The 17,448-nt window shown below is 36.7% G+C and overlaps 1 protein-coding gene and 1 non-coding gene across 2 annotated transcripts; both read right to left on the reverse strand.

Moving 5' to 3' along the window:
* Positions 1-537: 537 nt before the first annotated feature.
* Trnap-ugg lies at positions 538-609 on the reverse strand. The gene has a single exon. It is a non-coding gene; the product is annotated as a tRNA-Pro (tRNA).
* Positions 610-1,563: 954 nt separating this feature from the next.
* Positions 1,564-13,153, reverse strand: LOC124404630 (solute carrier organic anion transporter family member 4A1). The gene is made up of 12 exons (XM_046878963.1): positions 12,866-13,153; positions 11,729-11,966; positions 9,263-9,431; positions 8,747-8,888; positions 8,005-8,179; positions 7,516-7,618; positions 5,425-5,546; positions 4,880-5,152; positions 3,571-3,772; positions 3,152-3,299; positions 2,582-2,964; positions 1,564-2,211 (listed from the first exon to the last, which is right to left on the reverse strand). Exons 1-12 carry the CDS (start codon positions 12,890-12,892, stop codon positions 2,010-2,012), a joined length of 2,184 nt encoding a protein of 727 aa, XP_046734919.1. The 5' UTR covers positions 12,893-13,153; the 3' UTR covers positions 1,564-2,009.
* Positions 13,154-17,448: the final 4,295 nt, after the last annotated feature.

Below are 17,448 nucleotides of genomic sequence, written 5' to 3' on the forward strand. Positions count from 1 at the left end.
AGTGGCAATTCAATTACAGGAATACATTTCTTGACATTATTGTTGCGTAAAACAAAATTTTTTATTGGAAATCTGTATTCATTATGGCATGTAGAATTCCCCTGACTACGGCACTTTCACGTTGGTGATGCGTAGGCCTTGCCATTACATGAAGACAAGTGATATTTAACGCGGTCAGTAAAGACCGTGAAGACTGACTATAGCAAGCGAGTAAGAATTATCAGCAGCGAGCATAAGAGTCATTGATTTTTGCGAATTTTTCGAATTCGTCTCAATTGCCTACTCACTCGTGATCGTATACCTTAATAACAATAACATCTCAGACTAATCTCAAAAATTTGATAAAATTTTTGCGTTTAGGAGAAGAAAAGAGTTTAAAATATAGCTACCTCAGTTTGTTGGTAAGAAAGGAAGATTAGAAATCCTTTTTTTTAGCGAGCCCACCTATTCTTCTAACGATAAGCCGACGAAAGTACTTCGTGGATAAGCCACCGCTCGTCTGGGACAAAGATGGCGGAGTTTTACGTGCACAAAAAAGGGCCCCTCCGGGATTTGAACCCGGGACCTCCTGCACCCAAAGCAGGAATCATACCCCTAGACCAAGAGGCCACATGACTGCCCGTCGATCATTGGTAGTTATGAAATTAGTGAAAGTACACATCGACGGCATCTAGTGTATTCGGAATTCGAAACTCTTACAATTATGTAGTTTGGTTTGTCGGGGTTTCGTATGGCGAAGCGTTCATTGCACAGCTGGAACCCGTGTGAATATCAGGATTCGTTGATTTCAAGTTTCGTAAATCTATGGTCAACTGTAAATAACTATAATAAAATTGTATTCTTTTGGTACAAGAGACGAACAAGGATTTATCAATAATATAGCCATACAATATTGATTTTATATAACTAGTCAGCGACGATTAACATTCATCAAGTCGTGAACACGCGTAGTCATTATACAGTTAGATTTAGAAAGAAATTCAATTGAAATGGTCAGACGTATTTTAAACATAAAAAATAGAGGAAACATACATGATACATGATACAAAAAAGTTGCGTTTCATGATACATATTATGTTCATTCTCCGGAAAAAAAATTTGATGCAATGAAATATGACTGTTGCAATTTTTTTTATTTCGCTCTTTGAAAAAACGAAACTAATGTGTAGTTTTTTAAATTAATTCTCGAGGCAGTTATCAGTCACGATCTTATAAAAAGTATTTGTCCATAGCATCCCTCCATAGGTATAGAAAAATTAATGATAATAAAAGTAATCTAAAAACGACATTACCAATAATATCTCATACTTACGGAGTTAGAGCAATGCCGGTTCACTTATTTGAAGAGCTTTCCACCGAGGTTCAGATCACTTGTCTGCAGCGTATTTTTTAACGTGCATTCAACATCCTTTGCTTGGTATTTGCTGTATAAATAATTGTTGGCATGAAGTTGCCATTTAGGTGAAAAATTGTATCTACAGTTCTGGTTGTATAATACGTCAACAGAAGTATTTATTTCAAGTAAATAAATGCGACGGACTTAACTCTGTGAGATTGAGATGAGTTTCTGCACGTTTTTGAGCAGCAATAAATATTTTACTCGAAATTCGTAGAGTTTTGTGTCTGAGTTATCATCGAAATACCGGTATCCAAACAGTATGAATCATTATACATCATAATACTATATACTTATGTATAGGTGTGGGATACCTATGCGCATTAGAGATAGATATCCAATAATTCGTTATTTTCCACACATCAATGAGCAACATATTATGTCGATCTACAATTCTATTTTACAGTTACGAATCATTTCGGAGATCATGCGTTAACAATAAGAATAATAATTTACACACATAATATACCTATATATATAATAGTGGAGTTATATAAAATTATTTAATATGTATAAAAAGAATTGAAATCTTCATTTCTTAACATTTCTGTTTTTTGGCAAAACATTTACGAATTTCTAATATTATATAAAATCGTTGTCAATATTATAACCATTACGATTCTATCGCCGACGAAATTTTCTGATGTGATAGCTGCACAACTTCGATCGGTTCGCTCAGCGCCACAGTTGAAACGGTCTCCTGCCTATTATCCGTAGTAATTCTTCCTCCTCCTGGCGGTACATAGAACCACCATGCCATAAAAAAAAATAAAAGTGACGCTGCTTTCCCTATGAACGCCAGAGCTAACATGTACCTAGAAAAAGAAACTTAATGCAATCCATTCACACGTTATAACCTCATAATCAGTGCAGGAATAGTTAGGACAATATGGCGTCGAGGTAAACGATCAGCTGATCGTTTGCAGTGACCAGTACGAAGGCCCAAAAAACACCGTTGAAGCTGTTGAACTTTAATTCTGTGTTTTTTTTTTACCGATCAGAGTAAATCATGCGACGGAAAATTACTTTTATAAATAAATACGAGGGGCCTTAAAGCCGGTGTGGTAGGTATATTCACTGCCGCCAAATGGCGTCTGATAGGTAATACTTAATTTATATTGCTGATCTGGAATGAATTGAATTATATACAAGCAAAAGAACAGGTAAATAAACAAAACTGCTCACCGACTCATGTAGCGATTGTCGTAAACGAGGCAAGCCCCTCTGCCCTCGCACGACTCATGCCAAAGGATGCAAGTCTCGTCGATTAGGGTACCGAAAATCATGGGGGCTGGTATGGTTCCGAGGACTCGAACCTTGATCCACTGTATGCCCAGGGCAAATGACCGTTCCTCGTCGTGGACAACTCTGAGCGTCGATGACAGGGCCGGCATAGTGCAGAGGAATGTCAGAAACATGTTGCAGAAAGCGAGTATCACGAAGGGCCATAGATGGCCACAAGTACTAGGGCACGTTGTGTTTATTGCCTCGTAAGTCACGTGCCCAGAACCGCCAGATATCGAGAGATTCGCTGGCGGGCCGTGGATGCAATTACAATTGTTGTAAATCTGTGGCGTTGGAGTTAAAAAACGACGATAACCAATTGTTAGTAAGGATTCAAATGATTTTTCACATTTATTTTTTATTGTTATTAAACGGCGCAGGTAAAATATTCATATCGTTGAAAAAGATAAAGACAACAGTGATTCAACATGATTATAGTCATACTATCGAATATGCTGATTCGAGACTCACTTTCAAGTCATTGATCGGCATTTCATCGTGGCACCCGGCGTGGCACGGCGAATAATACGTAATTCCGTCAGCACCGCAAAGCGGGTCAAATTCTGATTTCGAACATCCGCATCCCATGTTGCAGCTGCTTTCCAGAGACAGCGGCTTCCTAGAAGAAAAACTGAAAGTATAAGCCTGCAGTGAAAGTATTTCCATGAAATTTATCATCCTCGCTAATTATCCCGCACGCATTCGTTTTTGGAATGATCAGTTTAACCAAAAATAATGATGTCATTTTTCTCTGTGCTCGTTTGAGGAAAAAAAAACTACACCAGTATGAATTATGATACATCACTATGATCTTCCTATTTCTGGAATGGCCTAGAGTACAAAGAGCTTGATAAAAAAGAAAAAAATGAAGATTAACAATTGCGTTGTACCTAGCCGTGTTGTGGTAGGGCACCGTCACTCCAGCAAAGTCTAGGTTTGAACAACTCAGAGCGAAGCACATCGTGAAAACGATGCAACCCGCCGTGGCGATCAGACAGAACTTCAAGATGCCAGCGCATTGGAGGTTCCAGTGCTTCACCAGGTAGCCGCCAAGGAAGGTACCTCCACCTCCAGCTGGGACCGTGACTAATCCTGAAACAAAAAAGTTAATTAGGTATATATTGGGGTCCTCAAATTTTCAGTAGACACCGATTGGTGGCAATAAATCTCGGCGAAAAAAATTCTTACGGATTTCTTGTAATTGTATTTTTAAATTTCTCCAAAATGCACCCTATTTTCGAACGGTTTTACGAAGAATTGGGTATAACGTGTATTTCACTTTCTATTGACGGTTTCGCATTATGGAAAATAGAAACAAAATATCTGAGAAAGTAGTTGAAATTAATTTTTCTCAATATCAAACTGAAACAATTATTTGGATATGTACATAATGTTTTCAATAAAACTATAATTATGAGAATTTTTCAGAAATTCTAAACAAATATTAACACTTTTCCGTAAATATGCTCATATTAAGTTTCTTCGCTAATTGTAGAATTCAGATATTGGTTCAGATATCCAAGTTCCTAGAAGTTGATTGTTATTTGTCAGTAATTTGTCGAAAAAACGGAGAAACTGTCAGAAATTCACGTTCTGAGTAAATTTGTATAGCAATGTCTGATAGTTTCTGAAAATAATTTTCGTCAGTGAATATACAGGTTTAAGCATGATTAAAGCTATTGAAATAGGTAATCAGCTTATCGTTTTAGACAGGTTCAATGAATATATCAGGACATAGAAAACGTCCTGCAAGCTGTCGGCCTTCCATTTTGTGATATTCTATTAATTGGAAATGGAGTGAAATAATGAATATCCCATATTAATTAATTCGACGTAATAGCCCACAAAAATGATTTTCTACAATAGCATATTGTGTTTCACTTCGCACAAACTTACAATATTTAAATGGCAATTGTACCGTTTTAGCTTTCTCTTGTAAAAGGGACCATTTTTGTATTCAAGCTCATTTTCCGGAGATATTCGGCTGTTTTAAATAAAATCGGACACTCTATATACGATAAAAAAGAACCTTCATAGTTAAATACAAGATTCAGTCAGTGCAGTAAATACATATGAAACGACAAAATACAAGGTATTATAGAGGTGAAAGTTTTCCGGTTGCCAGCTCTTAGGTCGAAATTTTCCGGTAGAATGGGCGAGCGAGTACCTACCCAATAGCTGCACATTAGAGTACCTTACCCATAAGCAAAGCCGCCGAACTGGCAGTGACGCTGAACTGATTTTCAATAAGCTTGGGTAGAAAGGCGGCGAACCCAGCAATGAGAAGTCCTTCGCTTGCCCCAGCCAAGTTTAGCATAAAAAATGCCGGGTTCTTAAGGAGAGCCGTCAAAGCTTTAGGCAGCTCCTTAAGTTTTGTGAAAACCTCCTCTTCACCAGCTTCTGCAGATGAAGGTGTACTAGATTTACACACGTGCGCTTCGGAAACTCGTTCCTTCGCCAGCTCTTTCGATCCTGTAAAGGGATCAGGGACTAAAGAAAACTATGATAACAAATAAATTGGTGAAAAACAAGTTAATCTTTGATAATCTTTCAACTATCAAGCGCTTAAAATAATTCGCAGAAAGTGGAACTTTTTCTGAGTCAGAATATTTTCAAAAATCAGGTAACTTTTTAATAAACCATTTATAAAATTTCTAATCTTGCGGAAACTTTGATTGAATTTAAAAGCTTGGCAACAACTTTCTAATTAAAGTGTCAAGATGTATAAATTTGTATTTTCTCACCTGGTAGACTTGGCGGAAAAGCCAAGAGAGGAATAGCTATTACCAAGGATATCAATCCTGCTGCCAGGAAACCGATCCACCATGCACCTATCCAGACGTTACTATCCGGCGTCATGCCCACCCTAATCAATAACAGATTGATCAATATTCGCTTTTTACACATGTTCAACACATTCAAATCAATTACTAAAACCAATCGCGTAGCTTCGATCTGCTCCGTATTAAATTATGATTTATTCGCCATCAGGCGATTACCCAGTATAATAAGCTACTTAGATGTATAACCCAATATTATCCTACAACTCTTCGAAGCTTTCCAACATATTCAATTGCCGTTGCATTCAATTATAAACGCGGCTTTTCGTCACATATTTTCTCCTACATCGACTCAATGTCAGATAATGAAACTACAACAGCTTGCGTGATGTTTTCTGTGCTTTTATATCAGAGAAATTTTGCCAAAACGTTAGATCAGCTGATCAATCACCTCGACGCCATGTTGCCTAACCACGCTGTATATTGGCATTATACTCTTTACGTAAAATTATGTGGACATTTTTTGGTCGTAAACATTTCGAAGAACTTTCTTTTCACTGTGATTTGAGAAACCCATGACCACCGGGTATGCGAAAATTCGCTGAATATTTAAGGCGCACATCTAGTTCAGCGAAACCTGCTAATTCATTACGGCTACAGGATTAGCGTGTAACCATCAACTTTTTACACTCTATACGCCCAATCGTTAGTCAACGAACTGGGGCGAGTTGATGGATGGGAACCAAAAGAGCTGACTAACCGTTCTGAAATTTTACACAGCTGTTTTGGATTCATCGCTCATTGTCAGAAAAACGCTACGCTGCAGCAGATATTCTCGCTTGTCGATATTGCCATGAGCATCGTACAACAATTATAAAGGACATCGCGTTGATAAAATGGAAACAGTAATTCATTTCTCTATGTATATTCGTATAGTTTGCAAAGATATTTTTCATCTATTTTTTGAACAGATATCGAGCAAATCAAAAAAGAAAAAAAATGAATAAGACAGGATTTTTAGTACATCGCGGTTAATTTCTTTTTCTACCGGTTTTTTGACGCAACACATCAGTAGCAAAAAAAAAAAAAAATCAATCGTGAAGTGAAAATTCAAAGACTTTAAGACAGAACGTAGAATTGAAATAGGAACCACAGATTTTCAGTTACATTAAAAAAAGTTATTTCGAGATATTTTAACCCATAGGATCAACAAAGTCGGAAAGGACCACGTAAGGACTATCCTAATAAACACATCTGTATATATGCAGGTTTCCATATGTTTTCAGGTTTTCTCCGGGTAAATATCGTACACGTAAAGCATCTACCGCCCGAGGGATGAGGTCTGGAAATTTCCCCCCGTCTTTCCCATTCGGTAATATTAACGTCCCCTCGTCGCACCCATCCATTGCTACAACTCGTGGTGACATATCCGATAATGGAAATAATACAAGGTGTTTACCATCGGCTCAAATTTTCATTCGTGGAAGGGCGTTCATTTCCATCCTTACAAAGCCTGCCTATAGCCGGAGCTTATATTACCCCAAGCCTGCAGGTCAGTGTAATCCACAGTTTATCAGACCGCGATCGAACGTGACGGAGCGAATGATTACATCTCTGATGTCATTACTTTTATTCAGTACCCTGCGAAAATCAAGCTTTGGCCGATCACAATTCGCAAGTGATTCAGAATTCCCTTTCCTGTACGGATGGAAATTTTTCACCCTCATCCATATAGATGGATCGAATGACTCTAATGTGCCCATCATCAATCTCCGTCAAATTCAGCTATGTTTGGATGTAATGCGATAACATGTGAAACATAGAAACGATTCGTTTTCTACCTACGCTGTTACACGGAGTAGAAAAATTGGTTTTCTGATTATACATGTACCACCTATTCTGAACTATGTAATTACTGGAAATTTAATTCATGCATGACGTTGAATAAATTTTTTGACAATTACAATTTTTCTCATTTTCTTTCGCTGCAGGCCTGAAAGATAACATACAAACTGTAGTATAACTAGATGTTTCATGAATTTAAAATTTACTCACGAAGCTGGGTCGATGACAAGGAAGTCGGTATAAATTTTGAGTAATTCTCCTCCAATGACGTAACCCAAGGCTGGTCCGAGTATAGCCATGGTGTAGTAAATGCCTAGAATCAATATTTTATAATACACGTGTACAAGCACGCTCAAAGTAATTATTACTTGATCATGTAATTTCTGCAATCTGCATGAATACACGTGGTGGTAAATACGTAGTCGCAGTAATCCAATAACCGTTGGACCATAACCGTTGCATTATACCGTGAGTTTTTCTAACAGCCAAACGATTCGTGCGCCTGATTCAGACAACCGGAGTTACAGCTGACGCTCAGGTCGAGCATCGTATCCCGCCAGGGCCACTGCAACGTTGTCAAAACAAATAATATTTGATGTTGTTCAAACAAATAATAATGTAACTCCGGTTGCCTGAATCAGGCACAAGAATCCTTTCGCCGTAAGAAAACCTCACGGTATATGCTTGAGCCAACCGTACCGAGGTAAACCGACGACATTTTCTTGGAGACATTTTCATCGATGTAAGTTACTCCAAGAGTAAAAAGTGGTGCAGCTCCAGCCCCGTGTAACAGCTGAGCGAGCAAGAAGATGGCCAGGTACAAACCACGCGGAGCTTCCATGTCGGTTTCCTCGGATGCACTGTCGCATGTCGTCTGAAAGTTGCAGTTATGTGTGCTTTAAAGGAAATCTTTCTGTTGTAACTATGAATTCAACATATCGTGTACTACACTTTTTTTCTAGTGAAAATAACTCTCGAAAATTTCTTAGATATATACCATGTTTTCGTACAGTTATCAGAAAAATTTTGTATTATTCATAGGAAAGTTTGAATTATTCAAGTGATTTTTTTAGAGTTTCTGGAAAGAACGCAAGTTCTTTCGGAACTTTTATTCCGAGAGTATAATACTCAAATTATAAAAATATTTCCAACAATAAAAACAAAAATTTATGAATGTTTCTTCATCAATCTACCGAAACTAACGGTCTGCATAGAAATCAATGAATTTTTTTCTAAATTCTTAGAAACAAATAGAATTTGTTAAAAAATTATCAAAAAGACTCAGATACTATCGGGTTTTTTTAATTTTATTTATATTCTGATAATTTTATAGAAATTTTTAAACATTTCTGAAATATTTGATCCCAGAAGCGTGATGATATCTATTCAAACTGTGATATTTAGTGGCTGCAATACTGTAAAAATGAACGTTTTCCCACACCATTTGCAGCGCTGAAGTATTCGTAACTCGTTGGCAGAGATTCTCATTTTGACGACCCGCTCTGTAGGGACCGACTAAGAAATGTGGCGATGCAAATAACAAGCATCCTAGACTCAGAACGAGGACACCGATTCCAATATACCTGCATAAAATAAAGAACACAATTAATCAATATAATAAAAACTGAACAAAAAGATGCATTGCATGATTTTACCGAAATGGTTCATGCCAGGAATTTTTACTGAACACTTAAAATATCAAATGCAACGGCAATATGGCGTCAAACTGGGTGATCAGCTGATCGCTTATGTCCTGTTTTAGGCTACGTTAAATGAAGACGAATGGGCAGAACTTTCGGTGCAAGCAGTTACACTTTTCGTTTGTTACATTTAGTCAGTAAAAAGTGAAATATAAGTTTAAAAACTTCTTTTATTATTAAATGTTAGCCGGTTCATGTGTAGTTCTATTTTCTGCCACCAGACTACATAATTCGAATTTTTAACGAACTGAACTGACCTGGGCTTTGAGGCGTTTGAACGTCCGCCTAGGTAAGTGATGGGAACAAGAAGCAGGAAACTAGCGATGTCATATCCACCGGCTATAAGCCCCGTTTCAGAAGACCTAAGCCCGAACTTTCGCTCTATCGTTGTAATGACAACGTTGACGAAGCCGTTAACCACCATTCCTAAGACACGGGATCAATTACGTATATTAAAATACTATAATTTATCTCGTGTTTGTATAAAAATTGATTGTGGAATCAACGGTTCTAACGATAAAAAGTTTCAGAGACATTGCTAGTCAACATATGCACATGGAAAAATAAAATTGCATAATTAAAAATCCTTAAAGTCATCTCACACAAAGACCTTCAGGGGAGACTTCGGTGAAATTTTGAAAATCGTTACTAGAAGTCGTATGAAAAAATTCTTCCACCGATTTGTAGGTTATGGTAGTACAAACCTCGAAACATAGTTTGATGGCCAGAATCTTCTTCAAAAAGTTTCTTGCGTATACATTTTCATCCCAGGAAGTTCAAACTTTTGTTCAATGCATATAATACCGTAACCTAAAAAATGGCGGAAGGATTGTTTTATACAATTTTTTTTAAATCGTATAAAAGTTAAAAATCCGATTTTCGTCTAAAGTTTCACTGAAGTCTTTACCCTTAACACGATACTTGACACCATAAATTGATTGGCTAGATAATGTTTCTGAATTTATGGTTAGCATATTGGTTTCAAATCCGTATTTTCAATTCGCCTTAAATCCTAGCAAACTTAGTTTTCATCCGGCAATAATAAATCAAACACGAGTCGACAGTATACTACTGAGTTTAGATTATGCAGTTATCTTCCCTTCTCTTTCCTGCAGTCTGTTGAAGATTCTAGAACCAGCAATTGAAACTATGCAGTCTATGAAGAGCCGGGTTCACTATTGTTTGCCAATTAACATGACCTTCCTCCAATTACGATCTATAAAAGATTGCATCGGGCATTGCTGCCATACACTTACACGAATGAAATTTCATTTCAATGCTTCCTTCACATGCGAATATGCGAATATGCGACGGGGTGTGCGAACCCTTGCGAAGAGGCCCTCGCCACTTGTCAATCAACCGACTAACGAGTTTTAGCGTCAAAATTGTGCTGTTGGACAATTATCACGCCTGCAACAGGCGTAATAAAATTCGGTCCCCACTTATCGCTCGGGAATAAAACCTTCGGAAATTGATTTTCAAACACGGTTCAAAGTTCGAGGGGACAAAGCTGTGCACTCGTAAAGCAAACATGCAGCCCTGTACCGCCTAAGGAACAGGAAATGACGCACAAAATCGTATACATACCCGAGTGTATATATGCATACATACATAGGGCTATGTACCATGGATAGAAGAGCACCACGCGGTTTATAATGAAAGGGAGAAGTCTCGCAGGAGGTAGTGCGCAATCAACTGTAGCTATTGTGTACATACGTAGAGCACCAGTCAATGATCGGTTGTTTCACTTCCAAAGCAATTTCGATTGCAGACGTTTAATTATGCGGCTTTGATATAGGAACGGCACAAGCCCTTCATGCCCTAGGGTACTCTAGCATCAAATCTGCAGGGCGGGGGGAGGGGGGGGGGTCGCCTAGGGCACATTATAAGCGGACAATTCGCGTGATATATTATAGCTGCTACTAGATACTCGATGTTCTGTTCCGCATTGGAATAGAAGCATGCCGAGGTGAAATAAGACGCTGTTTTTTTTATTTTTTCTCATTTTGTCCTAAGATTCAGTTTCGTCTGTTTTTCCTCAGAATTCCATTTCGACATAATTTTCACTTTACTCTTGATCCCTGGTGATACCCATCAGTATGATATCAGAGAACCTGAAGCAATGTTGGAGCTATTGGGGTAAAATGAGCGAAATAAGTCCGTGGAGTAATAAGAGAAATTGATGAAAATGGATAAAATAGTCAGGAAAAAGAAGGGACTAAAAAGTAGATTGTTCATATAATAGAAAGGTCAAGATGCAGAATTATGAAAAATGAGATATTATATTATTTGTAAAATTTTGAAATGTAGCAAGCAAAAGTAAAAGGACATCGAAATGCGGAGTGGTAAGAATATAGAAGTTCTAGGAAAAATATACAAAGCCGAAATACGGTATCACCAGAATAGATGATGAAATGTATAAAAATATGCAATTTTATATATATATATGTTTCGGCTTTATTCTTCGTTTTTACTTTCCTACATTTCCTGCGTGAACCATTTTGTTTTTCGACTTTTTACATTTTAATACTAGAATCCATGTGTGGCTTGGATTTTCGCATTTTTAAATATTTGGTTTTGGGACGATTCTACATTTTTACTTCTCACTTTCGAACATTCTACTTCCATCAGAAGAGCGAGAAGATTGCCATCTCATTCACCTGACAACGAATGACAGACCCACTATTCACTATCAATTATTTATGTACATCAATATAATTTACCTTGCACTGCACCAGCCCAACAAAGCCAAAAAAGTGCCCATTTAGCTGTGCGGAACTTTTGCAGACAGTTCGGCCTCAGCCAAAACCATCCGCATTTTTGTTGCGTCACTGTATTTTCGGGGGACAGGATTTCATTGTCAATTTCCAGTCGTGGTTCAAGCTTTGGAGGATTATCCGGAAATGTTTCTGATGGTATATTCGCTGAGACCGTTTCGAGCACGTCCGACGACATCGCTGACTAAAGTTGAAACATAAGCATAAAGAAAGAAAAAGAAAATCGAATAATAACGATAATTTGTGCGTTGCACATTTTGTGTAAATTTTTAATTAAACAATTATATTACAAGACTTTTTTCTGCTTTTACTTTTGGTACATTAATATTACTGTAGAAATTATTCCATTCTCATGGAATTCGTATATACCTAGACGAAATGCAGATATAAACACAAACATTACGGTCGAGCAGGCTAGGAGATGAAAATAGTTTATGGCCCAGTATCTAGTGAAGAAAGTTAAATTATAGATATAATAGAAGTCAATAAAATTGCAAATCTAGCGCATGTAAATCCATTAGATTTTTTACTGTACAGTTTATATCAATTTCGCGACAAATTTTATCAGGAATAAAAAATACTTGTTTGATGAGTACTGCTGTGATGAATAATTTTCACAAGCTCAAGGAAGTATAAATCCAAAGAATCAGACTGACGAGAGATAAATAAAGGCATAAAATACCGAGAAATGACAGACTACTTAAAAATAATATAATAAATGTGAAGCCTACGCATGTATAGAACTAAACTGATGATCGCAACGGACTTATAAATTGACCGAGACAACTTAGTATGTACGAATGTATGTTTGAACAGGATACGAATTATTATACATATTACTTGAGTAAATTATTACATTGATCCTGATGCATGACCGTATATAAGTTAAATTATAACAAACGATTAACAAATCTTGTTTACATATGAATAACACTATGAAAATAATTATATAATAGAACCTTGACAAAGTTTCAGTGATGTGAGAATATAAAGTAGGTAGTGGAAGTGAATATATAAAAAAAAAATCATATTCTTAGACATGCATTCTTATAAAATTATGAATACTAATGTATGTACACTTACATTGCTGATCCCGAATTTATCTCTCATCGTTAAATCGCAACTGCGAAATTTCCGTGGGCAAAATGAATAACAAGAAGTTGATTAAACCTGTTACTCTATGTTTAAAAAAATTGAAAACATATTATGCAGCACATTCATTACCGATGGAGTAAAACAAACGATCGAAAAACAAGTTGATACTGTAGCTAATTATGACCCGCAACTTTTTTCATTATTACAGTGGCACACGCAATACTGTTATCATTTTTCTTTTTATTATATTATTATTACAAAAAAAGATACCAAGAAACCGAATATTTCATCACGAACCATCACCGGTAAACCAGTCGGCAGCATATATATATTTTACATAAGCGTTCCCGATGTCCGACAAGGTGAAACGATTTTTCTGTTTTAAAAGTCACTGGATATATTTACCGAAGATCAAAAGATTTTCTACACGCGTGATTTCCAGTTTTTATGACCTTTCAGATAAGGTGATACATACAGTCGTTTACTTCTCAAACAACTGTTGAACTTCTCGAGTTGCTTGAATCACGACACAAGTTCGTTAAGTTATCAAAATTCAAGTTTGTAGTTTTCTTCTTTGCAGCAGGTTAAACGATTCAATTTCTGTGGTAAACTACATCAGCAGAAATAAAAAATATTGTGCACCACACTAATTGTCGCACTAATTTCACACCGCATCTTCCGCACTTCCGCATCCACAGACACCCATGTGGTTCAGCGTGTCAGGCGCAACTGGCTGACTGAAACGTTTGCCTGCATCGGAAAGTAAAAGGCGAAAAGACCGCGCACGTTGCTATCCTCGTAGACACATACCCACAAATACCAAGTGGCACGCAGTCGAGACTCACGTTTATAGTTTGCTGTCGGTTTAAAATGTGGGCTCAACTAATTTCATTTAGATCAAAAAGACGTGCTTCGATTATTGACGCATTTTCAACCGAGACTTGCAACAATTATATTCAATTCAGATCTCAGGTGAATAGTCGCCATTATTATGCAGACTTCCTCCCAAATCTGACATCGAATTTTTTCTTTTGTCCACTTTCTTCGCCAGATTTGAATTGGTATTGAAATTGCGGTCGGCATCGAGATCACTGCAATTGTTCATCATCGTGTCTCACTTTGTCACTGATTCAACCTCTTTGACATGTTCATATTTGAGGTATATTTATTTCACCTTTGAACAAAATGAAAAGCTTGAATTAGGACAAACTGTATTTGTTGTGCAAATTTAAGGATTAGCTTACGGAACGTTGACCGTGGAAATTGAAATGAGGCCAGTCAGCTGAACAGGTTTAACAGTGTAAAGTGAAATGGCGACAGTTCGGTGCGTGACGCGATGTTATACTTGAGGACGTTAGCATGATTGTAGTTCGGATACCGATTCTTGACCGGTAAAGTGGAATTTCCTTTATCATTCATCAATTTAGAAATTGTTATATTGATAAATGATTAGCATCTGAAAATAGTTGCTCTTTTCATCAGCTGACCGAAGACGATAGAAGGGTTTTGTTTTTAACTTTGGTCGATTTCAAATATATGTATAAGCAAGCGCTGTTACACTATATGTAAATTATTGAATTCCAGTAGAAAAATATATTTCCTTACTCCGTTCAGGCATATAATCGAGCACAATACAAGCTTTTCCATGTTGCTTTCATCAATGAAAGCACAAAATATAGAATTCGACTTTTCTGTTTAGTTGGACAAATTGGTTCATCATTCTGATACTGCAAGATAAATGAAATACGTAAGAGTTTACACTTAGTTTTAAAATATTGCAACGTGAAATTGACTGATTTGCGATAGATATGATGATTTGTTATAGCTCATATGATATTATTACTATCCTTATTATTATTGTTGTTTTTGTTGTTGTTATTCTTATTATTGTTATTGTTGTCATTGTTGTTATGAGATACGGTCTTCAGAGATGATCGGCGTGAATGAGATCTAATGGCCGCCTCCCTTGGCACAGTATAAGACCTTAACTGGATAATATATCACGCCTTTGCTTCATATTATGATGCACTGCAACGTGCCAGAATACACAAACGGTGGATAAACGGTCCTTTTAGGCTCCACTGCATATATAGGCGATGATCGTCGCTGTCCTGCAAACATGTGCATGGCCCACGCAGCTGTTCAGTATAAATGGCATATTAAATGAATTTATACCTCGAAGAAAAATATTCGGTTGGAAAATCAAGGTGTCTTGTATCACTGACACATCAAATTTCCTGACATTTTCCGGGTTTTCAAACGAAAATAGACATTTTTTCATTGTAACTCATTCTAAACCTATAACTCTACTAACGGACGCACTTTTTTCATGCAAATTAGCTAAATATTAGACACCAGATCTAACACGACAAGATTTACGGATAGATCTTTACAGAGTCTGTGTCTGTCAGTATCCTGCAAGTATCCTGTCTGAAACTTGTCCGATCCTGTCGAGAATTTTTAGCATTTTTAGTATGGTCACTAGGGTCGGAGTTAAACTACAATCCATTGACTTTTACAGACATATGCGTTTTAGTCTAGCCAAACTAAGTTCTTACTTATAACCTCAAACTTTAATCAATTTGAAATGTCACTTTCCGAACGTTACGAAAATGAATATTTCCTTACGATTACGTAACTGAACTCGACAACCTTGACGATACATCATTACCGTCGAAACATTCATTTTATGATATATTAATTGATGAACATATTTCGATAATTGGTCATTTTTCGGCAGGAAATTATAAATGGTTTTGATATTCATGGGCTTTGTGATAGTTATAGTTGAAAGGATGCTTGTGACAAAGTTAGCACATTCATATATGGAGGTCAGATGCGGTTCAACTGATAATCTATGAACTATATACAGCAGATGCTTGCCGATTGCGGTACAATGTATTGACACGAATGAATTTTGTGCTGTGTGACCGCGGTGTGAATGCAATTTTTATAATTTATGATTATGAAAGCGTTAAACTGATTGAATGTTGATGCAAATTGATTTGAAAAGACTTTCGATAAATTATTCGAAGGCTGAGAGTCATACAAGCGATTACGAGTCTGAAGACGAGCGAACCGATGGAAATCAGATTGTTCGTATAGGTACAGCAGAGGTTAAAGGGCTGATGGAACGTATGAAGAGAGTTTGCTTAGTAACCGCCAGCTACGATGTTGATGGACAATTTTTGTATTCGGGGTGTGCTGAAGCGGACGACATGATTACCAAGGATGGATTAACATTCATGCGATATTCAAATTATCTAAACGCATACGAACCGTCGAGATGATCTAATCAATCGCATAACTGCGTTCTTTGTCGAAGGACTTTGAATCCGGTGATCCAAACAGTATCTGCATATATTAGACAACAAATAAAATGACCCCACAAACCTAATAATATTAAGATGACTACTTCATTTTATTGAATTCCTCATACTTCTTACATAATATGTGTCAATTATTATTTTTCTTTATTGGATATAATTGCTATTCATCACATTTCCAGGCTACAAAAATACTATGAGAAGATGAATGTTTCGAATTATGTATACGTAAAATTGGCACGTATACTTATTGGAAATCAGGTAGAGAATGTACAGTTTTCCGGTAATAAATTATATTCGGACTTATATTGCGCGTCTGAGTCGTGGCAGTCGAATACACGTAATCGACTGATTGTAAACCCGTAATGAAATGAACCATAAATTGAAAGCGACAACAATGAGCGACTGCATGATTGACTTATCAATAACCTATTTCGAAGCATGTACTGCGGCAGCAATGAGACCCTGTTATAGGAACAGGTTTTATTTTTACAAAAGCTTTAAATTGATCTGAAAATTCTGACAATAATTTGAAGTTAGTCTAAGAAATCTGAAAGGAATATGGGAAATCAATAAATTATCACGTCAATTGGGGATCATTGCGCGTCGAGGCGGGTGGGAGGCGTATTTTTGGGAAGAAATGATTTTCAATTTTTTTGTGAATAGATAAAAGATAAATAAATCGACATGTCAAATTTCGCATTGATCCGTCGTACAGTTTCTTTACCAGAAAATTAGAAAAAAGCAATAAATTTAGCGAAGAAAAAAGAAAATCCCCCCTTAATTGGTTACATTTGACATCGATTGATTCATTCGAGAATATGACTAAAACAATTTGGAGAGACGTTAATTATTATGTTTCGTTTCATTGTCCGGGTAAATACACATCAATAACGGGAATAATATCTACATTGGAATCAAGGCAAAATACTTCACAAACAGATCATCGCATTTATCGAATACATAGGTATTAAAATTTAGCTAATCAGATTATTACGCGTCGATATCCTGATTAATAAACTACGAGATATTAGTAATTTGAGTAATCTAATGAATATATATGCTAGTTTTACACTATTAGAACTGTATTCTGAAATTCTTCACTGCATCTAATAATGTTGATCTAAATGCGTATAACGTAGCTACTATAAGATACATGATATTGTACTGACACGGACAGCGCGAATTTAGTTAATTTACAACAAACGGCGACTTATATTTAACCATGCGGTACTGGGTTCGAAA

Source organism: Diprion similis, chromosome 3 (genome assembly GCF_021155765.1).
Source record: "Diprion similis isolate iyDipSimi1 chromosome 3, iyDipSimi1.1, whole genome shotgun sequence".
Classification (NCBI taxonomy): Eukaryota; Metazoa; Arthropoda; class Insecta; order Hymenoptera; family Diprionidae; genus Diprion; species Diprion similis.

Excerpts from the sequence above, each read along its gene's own strand:
- LOC124404630 (XM_046878963.1), bottom strand. The coding sequence starts at position 12,892 with ATGAGAGATAAATTCGGGATCAGCAAT. Across the intron at positions 8,889-9,262 it reads TCAAACGCCTCAAAGCCCAG|GTATATTGGAATCGGTGTCC; the intron begins GTCAGTTCAGTT and ends TATTTTATGCAG. Across the intron at positions 5,153-5,424 it reads TTTTCCGCCAAGTCTACCAG|GATCGAAAGAGCTGGCGAAG; the intron begins GTGAGAAAATAC and ends ATCCCTTTACAG.